We start from the raw sequence: 12,983 nt of genomic DNA on the forward strand, positions 1-12,983 counted from the left end.
GAGCCTGGAGTCAAACCAGTGAGTTTTTGCACCTGTGTGTTCAGAGGCGGATATAATGATCATATGGGCCGAGAACAACATTGGCTATAGGCCAACACGGCGGGAAACGTTTCATGTAATCAAGGTGTGAGACCATGTATTAAAATAGTCTACTTGCAAATGTGCAACCACACCCAAATGATTACCAATTCTCGCAGGCTTGGCAGGTTGGTTGATTTAGCCTATACCTGAATTCTCACAGCCTACAGTAGTTTGTGAGTCTGGAATAGGGTTTATTAAATGGGGCGACATTTGTTTTACTTGAAAAGTAAATGCTGAAACAAAAACAAAAACTACAACATAAAACCATATCACGTAGTTCAAACAGACAAATACCTTCTGAAACAACAATGTATTATGTGCAATGCGTTTCTAAACCTACTTTAGTAGGCTCGTTCGTTTCTGTTCAGTGGTGATTATACAAGGTTAGTGTGTAGACATTTATGTGGTTGTGCTGAGTTGGATGTTTGTATCGACGTGAGAGACAACACAAAAATGCACTTGCGACATTCCATCAAACTCTTATCAGGAAAAAGTCGGCAGCAGCATTGCAGAATGGCTGCGTCAGGAGCAGCCAATGAAAAATGAATGATCCCTTCAATGTGTCATAAAATCATCCCTACTAATATCACTTCATGGAAGGGGAATGAGCCTACTACTATATACAATTTAACAGCCATTGAAAATAACACCTATAAATGATAGATATCGTCTTCACTCCACGGCTTCATGTTGCCTCCAGCCATGCATTTCGTTTCTAAAACGCTTAACTAATAAGACAGGAAATTCGCAAACGATAGAAAAACGTGAGCGCTACCTATGACATTTAATTACGGGCTGTATTGGCTCTATAGTCCCAGTTAAATTGTATTTCGCTCCGAATGCTGTTGCTAAGGGAGCAGGGCGTATTCGCTCTCTGACCGCAGTTGAAGGGCAAATGAAAACCGTGAATATGATCCAAATCCGTCGTTTTCACGAGCGCTTTTACGGCAGGCGGTATCAGGACGTCGCCCAGTATGTATTTCGAGTGTGAAATATGGCTTTTAATTATTACACGGTGTGATATTACACTCGTTTCTATCCATTACCTTATAAGGAAGGGCAGCGCTGTATCGTGCCTGGTTGCAATAGGCTGGCGGTTGCCGCTCTATGGAAGATCGTGCATTAACCCTTGTGGTGCTGAATTATAGTTGAGAGGGAAACGCTTTATGTATCAGCTAGAATACTTGGCATTTTGGTGTTGACTTCTCGATTTACCCCTCGTCTAATCGTTTCGAGGTAGACCTGATCAAAATGTGTCACCATTGCGGCATATACACCAAATGCGCAATGGTGTTATCGGTCGTCTAATCAATCATTAATTTCCTACAAACGAGTAGCTTAAATATTAATGGCACAACTATTAAATGAAGTAGTACCCGACACAGCAGGGTAGCATATGAAGTTGCTTTACTATAGCTCGTATCTTTCTGCACATGCATTTTAATAGCCTATTGAAATATTATTGAGTTACATTTTAGAGAGCACATTTAGCCATATATGGCTAATATAAGCCTAAAGTTACGCAAAATATCGATTACAGCAGTCGTCTGATGTCTATCAATGTTCAAATGGCATTTGTGAACGACCGGAGCATACGAAAGTGGTTTCGGTGTAGAGTAGCCTAGTGCATGACCTAGATATTTGGTAACCTCATAACCGATAGGCTCTCCACATTTTAAATAATTCAAGCAGGCTACTGCATTGAGTATGATCATGAAAGTCAAAAGGTAAAGTCAATAGGCAGTTTATGGTCGTCGTTGAAGAACATGACGCATAGCCTAGCCTACTGGGGTCGCATTAAACCAATGCCCACTGAATGCCCCTCTTCATTGAATTGTGCCCATTTCTTTAGGAAACCTTAAAATATGACCCAATTTCCCTTTGAATATAGTAAAGTTATTATTAACATTTTCAGCATCCACAACAACACGTTTACATTAATCTGAAGGTTGACACGTGTTGTCCCACTGACCAATTTCGGCTCTTAGGCTTCATTATGAAAACTCTTTCATAACGTATTTTGATTAGCAATTCTTGAAACCATTGCATAATGTATCTATTACATTTACAGACACGATCATCGTATCGACAGGCTCTTATGTGCCTAACATTCGGAGAACACTTTGCACCTGCGTCTTATATTATATTCTGTTCAATTCCTTTCTATTCCCAGCAAGTTGATGATACAAATTGCCAAGTATAATTTTTTGGGAAAATAGACTATAAAGCATCAGTAGCATGTTGTTATACACCTCTGAAAAGTCCTAAACATGAAACATGTTCTCAAACTACATTTTTGTATTTTATTTTTCTAAATGGCATTGGAAGATTCCAATTCAACATACATATTGTGCAGATCGAATGAACCTGGTATAGGATACTTATTTAGTCAACAAAGGTATGGTTTGCTCGTGGATGTAAATTATACAGTAATGGATTATCATTTCCATAGCTGCATGTCTCTTGCAGCCCAACTCTGCTCCACACACACGGAGCGGGTACAAACCTCTGCCTTTCACCTCCCCCTCTTCGCTCTGACGTCATGTGCCTGGCTATTGCATGAAGTGTTCTTGCAGCCTCACTAGTGTGGACTGTGGATATCTTTCTGCTTACTGCCTTCGAGCCAGGACCCAGCGAGAGTGTGTGTGTGAGAGAGAGAGAGGAGAGGGCAAGAGAGCGACAGAGCGAGCGAGAAGGAGCGAGAGAGAGGAGTGGTGGAGGGATTACAGTTTGGTTTCTTATAACTGGAAAATTACCAAAGGAGAGAACGCACCGAGTGAACGAAGGCATCAACGTATTTCAACGTTCGTTCGCTTCAAACGGATTCAAGCCAGAATGGAGCTACCTGCCGCAGGAGAGCACGTCTTTGCGGTGGAGGGTATCGAAAAGAAGCGCATTCGGAAGGTAAAACTTCTCTCCAATGCACATTTCAATAGCGTTGAGCTCAATTAGAATGTTATCGGTTTTCTCACCAAATCTCTCTCTTTCTCCCTTCTCCTACAGGGCAAAATAGAATACCTGGTAAAGTGGAGAGGGTGGTCTCCCAAGTAAGTGTGAAACATTGTATTGCTCATATGATTTTAAATGCTCGGACACACGATAGTACCCATATGTGGATTTTGCAGGCAGCAACCGATTTTGTTTTTCAACAAAAAAATCCTCGCTCGAAAGGCAGCTACGGGGACGCGCGCGCGAGCTAAATAGAGATAGAGGGGAGCGAGAAAGCCAGCGAGAAAGAGAGGGAGAACGATACGGATGCCTTCACTAATTTATGCGAGGGAAGGGGGTAGGCACAGCCATGTAATCCCGTTTTAATTATTTCTGCACTGCCAGCGAATTTACGAGACAGTGGTGTTAAAATGGCCGACTGTAACTCGGTGCACAGTGCAAAGAGTATTGGTCTTATACCGTTCGCGTTTGGATAGAGCAGGGACCCTACCCTGTCTTTTGAATGGTGTACTGCTCTCTCTCTCGCGTAGCCTACTTGAGACATACCCAGGGTTATTTACTATGGCAGGCATGATCCGTATTGGTTTTGGAATTGTCTTCCCTTGCCAGACATAGTGAATCATCCAAGAGATGAACCCATTAGTAGGCTATAACACATTTTTGGAACCTGCTGGTGTATACGCTACTTTACGCATGAAGACTACTGTAACGACGTTGTGGGCTAGAGTCAAGGATAGTATGTAATTCATAAACTGACAAGGTACAAATCTGTCGTTCTGTCCCTGAACAGGTAGTTAACCCACTGTTCCTAGGCCGTCATTGAAAATAAGAATTTGTTCTTAACTGACTTGCCTAGTTAAATAAAGGTTAAAAAAAATAACCTATAATATATTGAGACAACCTTAGCCTCTATATTGTAAAAGGGAATAGCCTATGTTGTTTTTCTCAACATGAATTACATATTGTTTTCTGTTCTTTCTACAGATACAACACATGGGAACCCGAGGAAAACATCCTTGACCCGCGCCTTCTCGTGGCGTTCCAAAACAGGTGAGAGACCTTGGATATGGCCTAGCAGCCTCGAGTTGAGTCGTGACCTTATATGGTCACGAGAGGAGGGGGGCGGTGGGTATAGCAGCGCATGTTATTCATACACCACACCGCCTCCCATGGGGGGATGTGTTTGAATGTTGGGAGAACTCCAAAGACACGTTTATGGATTGATTAGATACACGCACGTGTGCATAGTTTTAGGATTAAATTCTGCATTCTGCATTTTAATAGCCTAGACTATTCCATGGGTTGTTGTCAAGGTCTGGGTCTCAATGAGTCCATGATCCACGGCATGGCAGTTAATGTAGGCTAGTCCTATGCAAAGAACTGCTACAAAATAAAATAAACGTGAGAAAAATAAACGGAGGAAGATGTTGTAATTAGACATTCGGTGTGAGGTTGTCCATCAATAAACTGTGTAAATATATGTATAAAGTCAATATCCTTCATTAGCAATCTTCCTATTGGCCTAATTTACCCTCTTACGGCCCCATTGTGTAGCCTATTACAATCGAAGACTTGGGCTGCTGTCAAAAGTGAGCCAGTTTTGGAGGAAATAACAGCGCTGGGATGCTATTGTGAATGAACGACGAATTTGCGCATATAGGCCTAATACTATTTTGATAGTCTGGTCCCTGTGAGTCAATTCATGAATATGTCATTGTGAAAGTCCTTATAATGACAAAACCACTCTTGTGTAGTCAGAAACATGGGCTGATTTCAACAATTAGCTTTAAGATTCAGGCGACGAATGATTAGGCCTATCGTTTGGCTACATTCAAACGCAATGGGATATTTTAAACCACATTTTATTTCATAACTATTGATCGGAATACTCTTTGTAATAGCTAAAACCTTTGGAGTATCTATAAGAGTTGATTATAAGCAAGGCTGCATAAAAGTATCATGTCTGTGCGAAAGCCTATAGGGCTTAAACAATTTTGCGCCGCAAATTCACAAATAGCCTAAATCACATGCAATGTCATGCATACTCGATTGCGTTAATGACCACATATGTCGCAATCATTTCACTCCAACAACGTATCACAACAGCATTGCGTGGTGCAGGCGGCTGGTCTCTCTCACCCACTGGATAACCTAGGCTACCCGCCCCAAAGGCCACCACCACCACTCCGTGCTTCAAGTCGGTGTGGGGACAGGGAGATGCATAGAAAGCTGAAAGCCTAAAGTACGGGGGATGGGTATCACATTTATGGAAACCGTAATTGACATCCACTGCTCTCCGGCATTTCCAGTTGGCGACCTCATATTCTCCAGTCCCCCGGCGGCCTTGTCTGTGTCGGCTGGACGGTCGGTCTCAGAGCGCTGCCTCTGCGCTGTGTGGGGAGGGAAGGAGCAGGCCTGTGTGTTCGGCTCGCTCTGCTCTGGTCCCGGGGGATGGGGGAGGGGAATCGACATGGGAGGTTGTAATTGCCAAATCTTCTATAAAGGGAGGTTGCTTCGCTGGACGTCTCCGGTGTAAAATCACACCACGTTATTGCTTTATGGTGCAGAAAGTTCACGGGGACTGGTCGTGTCATCACGGGTTTGCTCAGTGTTTTGCTTAAACATTCATACCGTAGCATAGAATACCTACTACATTAATGCTGTGTGTTAGCCACATGCGCTAATGCGGTGCGGGTGCGTCGAGTCCAGCTGCCATTGGGCTAGTGGGTCATATTTATGAGAATGTTATGACTTAAGGCCTCAACCAGGGAGCTATTATTTCATATGGACATGACTGTGCATATGATCACAACAGAATAATAACGTCCTGCACAGCTCTCTCTCTTCTTTTTGTGGGAAGAGTTTTGTAAACCCAAACAAATATAATGTTATTCTTGGTAGGCTACAGTTCTCTGGAATCTAGTTATAAATTCATTTATTCAGTGAGTGTAATTTACTCCGGAATACAACCCAATATATTCAAATGCGCATAGTTAATAATAGACCATTGTGTTCACCTAATCCTTATGCAGGGTAGATGCTGTTGTGCTGCAGTTATTTCATTTTCAGTAAACCTTACTTCAACCTTGTATTTATTCAATTTCATACACACCTTGTCACCTAATCTTTATGCAGTGTAGATGCTGTTGTGCTGCAGTTATTTCATTTTCAGTAAACCCTACTTCAACCTTGTATTTATTCAATTTCATACACACCATGTGACCCTAATTAGGATTTGACTGTGACAGAACCATAGGGAGGTGTAAGGACTGGCGGTGGGAGAGGATGTGGAAGAGAGGGGGAGATTCTCCCCCTGCTGTAGAACTAATTGAAATCCTTCATTATAATGAGAATATGGAATGATGGGCATATTACTATGGAGAGAGTTATGCAAATACAGACAGACCAGAATGCTTTGCAGCATGTCACACACGGGTCTTCATTAGCCTTCAAAATCAGAATTCCACTTTTGACCTTGAAGAGATTATTTCAAAAATAAATTGGTCTAGAGATGCTACGGAATTATTAATAAGACCAATAGAGAGATATATTTGCAAACTTAGTTCTGTTTGTGCACATCTGTCAATGTGTACAGTTCATTAATATTTTGTAAAGCTACCAGTATGTAATACGTCAAACATCTTTTGATGACACAAGATGATGTTTCCTGCCAACCTCCACCCTCATGGTAAATATATGTTTGTTTCATCATCTTTTACAGAGAGAGACAGGAACAGTTGATGGGATATCGTAAACGTGGACCAAAACCAAAACATCTCTTAGTCCAGGTAACGATCATCATCCCCGCCTTATTGTCCATATTGTTTTTATGTTTAATAGTTCCATTTGTTTAGAAATAACAGGAATTTCAGTCAGCCATTCTGTTGCCATGCCACTGAACAGCAGAGAGAGAGAGAGAGAGAGAGAGAGCAGAAGTTCCTGTAACACACCAGTGTCAGGTGTTTTGGAGATCCCTGTCATTATATCTGTGGTTATTTTGAGTAGATTTGCATTAGGAAAGAGAGAGAGAGGTATGGGGCCCTCCAGCTGGTCTGACCTACACACTCATCATGAAACCCAGTTTGTTGCCTCAGGCTCTGGAAGTATTGCTTGAGCGCATTCATTTTATTTTATGCTAATAGCCACATGTGCAAATGGCTGTTTCCCTTTTAAGATTTTACAAGTGTTATTTTCTCCTCCCCAAATGAATAACCATGTTGCCTATGGGAAATTTGGTATGCCATTCCATTTTCACGCGAGCAATTTGTTAGCTCTAAAATGTGCCTTTTCTAGAATTATTCAAAGCAGAAGTGAAAGAATAACAGAACATAGTTCACAGTTCCCTGAGGTTGAGTATTTTGTAAGAACACACTTGGAGCCAGATTTAATTACAAAAGGCTAGTGATTTAGTGCCACTGTGTTTATTACTACGAGTAGTCAAGCCCTGAAAGACCCACTTCATTTGAAAAACAACAAAATGGCAGCCCTGCCACTTAGTTTGCTACAAAGCTGACGGATAAGGCTGGAGAAATGTAACCACTCTCAAGTTCATAGATATGGATGCAAGGATAGACAATCCTCAAAAATGTCTGTACAAAGTGGGCCTTTAAGAGACACACCACTTTGCTACAACCACACGTGGTTTGACATCAAGGATCATGCGTGACATGTCTAGTGGCACCTAAGTGACCCTGAGGTCACAGACATAGCGTCTTCCTCCCCTTTCTGAAATAGCATTCTCATGGCCTGGGGGGTGGGTCATGCATGGGAAGTGGAGAGGGAAAGAGGGGGGAGGGATCTGAGAAGATGGAGGAAGGAATCCCAGACCGAGAGCACTGACTGGATGCTCTCCTCACACAAAGTTATAGATCGGTTGTCTGTGTCCTTTATGCCAGGTTAGCCAAGAACTAGAATGTAATGTTCCGATAACATCTGAATCCCAATGTACAAATGTAGCCATTAGCCAAGGCCTGTGTGTTGCATTTAGGCTTACAGTATGTGGATAATTTATGCAATGATATTGTATTCTTGTGCTCCGACAATGTCTTGAATTACCCTTGAGGGGATTTATAATGTCCTTTTGAATTGGATTGGATTGCTGGCTACGGCTAAGGACTAGTTATGAGAAGCAACATAGCATAAATGTAGACTTAGGATAGATTTCTGTTGGTTATCTTTTGCCTTTTCTATTTCCCTCATCAGTTAAACCCGAACAATAAAAGATGAAAGGAGTGCCTACATTTTTCAGAATAATAACCTTCCATTGTCTTCCGACTTTTTCAGCTTCCCTCGTTTGCACGGAGATCCAGCATCCCTGCTGGATTTGAGGAGACGTCTCCAGAGGCCGAGAACTACCTCAGGTCAGACCCGATCCAGACGCACCGCTCCCAGCCCCAACAGTACCAGCTGAACAGCAAGAAGCACCACCAGTACCAGCCCAGCAAACAGGAAGTCTCAGCGGACCAGCTGGGCAACGGGAAGAAGAAGTTATTCTATCAGCTCAACAGCAAGAAACACCACCACTACCAGCCTGACCCTAATATGTACAACACCCAGTCCACCAGGCCCAAAGACATGGTCAAAGGTCAGGAACCCAGTCCGCCCACCAATCCCAACCCTGGGTGGAACCTGCCACCGGCACTGCAGCAGAAATGGGTTCGCGACAAAAACACGGGCTGCCTGAGCAAAGTCAAAGACGTGACGGTGGTGGAGATGAAGAAAGCAGCGGTGCGTGTCAACGAGGCTGAGAGCGAATGCGCCCTGAAGCCCAGCCCAAAGGAGGCAGCCCTACCCAGTGCTGTCAGCAGCAAGATGAAGATCATCAAGAACAAGAACAAGAATGGACGCATTGTCATCGTCATGAGCAAGTACATGGACGGCAACAAGGCTGGGGCGGCCAAGGGTAAACACTCTTCAGACTTGACTGGAGAAGAGAAACCTCAACACGCTGAGCAGTCAGACATGTCCAAGGTACAGGGAACCACCAATGTCCCTAAAGAGATCTGTAATGCCAGTTCCACGCCGGCCGCTGAGCATCCCAAGAAACGCTCTCCAGAAGACGGACATTTCTCCAAACCATCGCCCAGCACGGCTGAGGAATACAACACAGAGGTTGCGAGGGGCCAGGCGGACTTACCGGATGATCACCCCCTACAGCTAACCACCAACCCAACCCCTTCCCCCTGGGCGATGGATACTAGCCTCCCCACCCCTAGCCCTATGGACCAGACACGGACACTCCCCACCACAAATAACGACCGCAAACGCAAGCTCTCCCACCCCGAGGAGGACAGGGGCGCGTGTAAAACGTTTCTGAGCTCCAGGAGCATCAGTGTCCCCAGTGCTGTGCCCACTCCGCCCCAGGACAAACCCATGGACCTCCACCTCATTGTCCCCCGCCGGAGCAGCAGTAGCGGGTATGGGTATGAGATTACGGACACCAGCATCAGTCAGGAAGAACCTATGGATCTTAGCTGTTCTAGAACCAGAAAGCAACCTGAACCTGAGCCAGAGCCAGAACCGGAGCATAAGGATCCAACTGCAGTGGTACAGGAGTCAGAGACAACAACAACGACAACAACAACAGCAACAACAACAACAGAGGAGGCTAAAGAAGAGTCTGTCTTAATGTTCTCTCCTTTTATGGGCAACATTGTCATCACTGACATCACCACGAACTGTCTCACGGTCACTTTTAAGGAATACGTTTCTGTTTAACAGTCCCTGGACCTATCGAAACAGAGGACTACTGATTTGACGGCTTTATCAATATGTGTATATGTAAAAATAAACGTGAAGATTTGTACATATGGAGATTTATAATTTATAATTCAAAATCAATACATTTCTTACAATGTTTTATACTTCAACTCTTCGGTAATGTGGTTGCCAAGAAAGTGCCCTCATGGATTTCAGTGACTGCATTCAGGTGGATGTTAATTACTAGTGAAATGTCCATTATGAAATATCAAGTCATATAGAATAGCTTTTGCTGTTGTGGCTTGATGGTATATACCAAACATATACAATCTTAGAAAAAAGGGTTTGAAAAGTTTTTTTTGTCTGTCGCCATATGAGAACCCTTTCTGGTTCCAAGTAGAACCCTTTTGTGTTCCATGTAGAACCCTGTGTGGAAAGGGTTCTACATCGAACCCAAAAGGGTTCTACCTGGAACCAAAAGGGTTCTACCTAGTACCGAAAAGAGTCCTACAAAGGGTTCTCCTATGTAGACAGCCGAATGACCCTTTTAGGTTCTAGATAGCACCTTTTTTTCCCTAAGAGTTTAGCCTGAGATGTAAGCCGTTTTATACATACAGTATGTTCTACTTAATAATGGCGGTTATTTTGGTCCATAAGTAGATGATGTTGAGTAACTATGGTGATCAAAGATCCGTTTAAAAGCACTTCATTGCATTCACCTATGTGTGTATATTCATTTGTACTATGTACTGTATATGTATTCTCCATATGATTTATACGTATTTCCATTGTTTTACAATCCCCTCCAGCCAGGTGTGCTCAGTCTGAGGCTACTGTGTCATATTTCATGTTGGTGAGTTTTGTTATTGTTTGTGAGTGCAGGAGAAATGAATGGAAGAAGAAATGCAAATATGAATGTTGGGTGTGCCGGGCACCCACAGCAACATCATACAGACCCCGTTTCACCGAGGGGTGTACTCTGACATGAGATTGAAGCAAACTTCCGACAAATCCTCCAATGCTCTCGTTTGAAAAATAGAGTTACACACATATATTTCAACTAACTGAACACCGGTTTCAGCAAACCCTGTCAATCTTAGCCATGAGCTGCTACATTGCATGTTTTCCTTTTGAGAAAACAAAGTGTATAATATAACTTGCACTATTGAATTGCACGGTGGCAGGAAGGCAAACAATTTAAGAAATTAGCTCTCAGAGGTGAGTAATGATGACCAGAGTTTTCATTTATCAACTGAGTCATTTTTCCTTTAAGATAATTTCTGATTAATTGACTTGTGACCCTAATTAGGTTGATGTATTGCATGGGTGAAGACCCCACAGATGGTCTACTAAGCCCATACAGCAGGTCTATGTAGGACTATTTGTGGCAGGTCTATGCAGAACTATTTGTGGCAGGTCTATGTAGGACTATTTTTGCATTTAAGTTGACCTTATGACAGGGTGACATTTTTCTCCAGAGGAGGCTGGTAGGAAAGGCTTATCGTAATGGCTGGAGTGGAATAAATGGATTGGAGTCAAACATATCAAACATATGGAAACCACATGTTTGACTCCATTCCATTAATTCCATCCCATCCATTATAATGACTGTCCTCCTATAGCTCCTCCCACCAGCCTCCTCTGCATCTCACACATACAGTAGGGGCATTCATCTTAACTTGACGCTTGCTTTACAAAGGCCTGATAGATTGACATGTATAACTTCTTTGTCTTTAGCTTATCGAAGCTACCTGGGTTACAAGTCATACATGTGTATTTTCAGTGTTTCCTAACACCCATCTCTGTGCAAAATAGAAAAGCTAATTGTGAGTCGCTTATGTTTAGAGGCTGATATTTTGATCCTAACACACATGATCCAATGAGCACAAGCTCTTTTGATATTGCTGCTAAAGTTAGAGTTGTTTCTTCTGTCGTTGAAACCTTGTTGGATGTAACCTACATTACAGTCTAAATTGCCTTCGATGCACACTGAATGCAAAGCAAGAAAGAAAATCACAGATTATGGATTTACATATGATTGTTATGATGATAATGATTAAATAGATATTATTTATTATCATGATTATTTTGCTGTCAAAAACTAAGCTCACTTAGATGCCCTCTGCATTAGAGGTGGAACATCTTATACCTGTCTGTACATCATTTAGCACAACTTTGTAACGTTTTGAATCCTTTTGGTTACCATTGATTTGTTGGAGCCAGGTTACATTTCCCTGCACTTGTTGGTTCAAAGGCAAAATCATTGTTTTAAGGTGTGTTCCGATGGGGAGGGGCTGGAATTAGTACTGTTGGCACAGCTATGTTATGTTTTACAATAAAGCAAGAGAACTGACCTTTTTCTGACATTGTCTGACTTTGGCCTGCTATGGGGACATACTGTGCATGACATTCAGTTCTTAAGGCAAATGAATTGAAGTATTATTTCAGTCAGTATGGGAAAAAATATTTTATTTTTAGACTGGCATATTGTAACAGCCATTATAATTGCCTTCAACTACCCCAAAAAATATTATATATATATATTTTTTTTTAAATAATTATTCACCTTATTCTACTTATATGCCATGTGATGTTCTTTATTTGGAAACTAAAGTTAATATTTAGGCCTTGGCTGCCGACCACATTTTGTGTTTTCAACTTGACAAAAATGGCTAACTTTCCTTTAAAAAACATTAATGTTGGTAATAATGTGACCTCTGAATGGAACCACATATGAAGTTACATAAGCACATATACAATCCAGAACAAAGGGCCTTCTGTCTTAAATAACTGGTAAATAACTGTTAAATAACTACTGGGCACTTGTGTTATTACTACTTACTGATGGGTTATTTTTCTGTTGGAGCGAGACAGCTTGACCCTTGGCAGGAATGTAATCAGAACTACCACATAGAGGGAGGGTGAGGGTCTTGTGCAATATCACATTGTGATACCTCTTGTAGAAGGCTTTGTAGAATGGGAAGGAAGACCTCTATTAGACTTTCACTTCTATCAACCAAGTCTCACGTCTTTTACATGAACTTTGAATAAGACGCACGCACAGCTGCACATTTGTAGGCTGTTTGATGTAGGCTACAACTGACGTATTCCCACACTCACTCCATTTTTGTAAGAACACAACTGAGGCTTTTACAAACTCACGTGCCGTTTCAGCAATGTGTCTTGGTCTGACTACATAAAAGATTTGTCCTTCTGGTAAGTTCTGTCATGGGGTGGTAGACCTCGACTTCGCT

The 12,983-nt window shown here is 42.3% G+C and overlaps 1 protein-coding gene across 1 annotated transcript; it reads left to right on the forward strand.

The window, feature by feature from the left end:
- Positions 1-2,636: 2,636 nt before the first annotated feature.
- LOC110486813 (E3 SUMO-protein ligase CBX4) lies at positions 2,637-12,089 on the forward strand. The gene is made up of 5 exons (XM_036941537.1): positions 2,637-2,985; positions 3,085-3,128; positions 4,015-4,080; positions 6,752-6,818; positions 8,314-12,089. Exons 1-5 carry the CDS (start codon positions 2,641-2,643, stop codon positions 9,745-9,747), a joined length of 1,956 nt encoding a protein of 651 aa, XP_036797432.1. The 5' UTR covers positions 2,637-2,640; the 3' UTR covers positions 9,748-12,089.
- Positions 12,090-12,983: the final 894 nt, after the last annotated feature.

This window comes from Oncorhynchus mykiss, chromosome 13 (genome assembly GCF_013265735.2).
Source record: "Oncorhynchus mykiss isolate Arlee chromosome 13, USDA_OmykA_1.1, whole genome shotgun sequence".
NCBI classification, from domain to species: domain Eukaryota; kingdom Metazoa; phylum Chordata; class Actinopteri; order Salmoniformes; family Salmonidae; genus Oncorhynchus; species Oncorhynchus mykiss.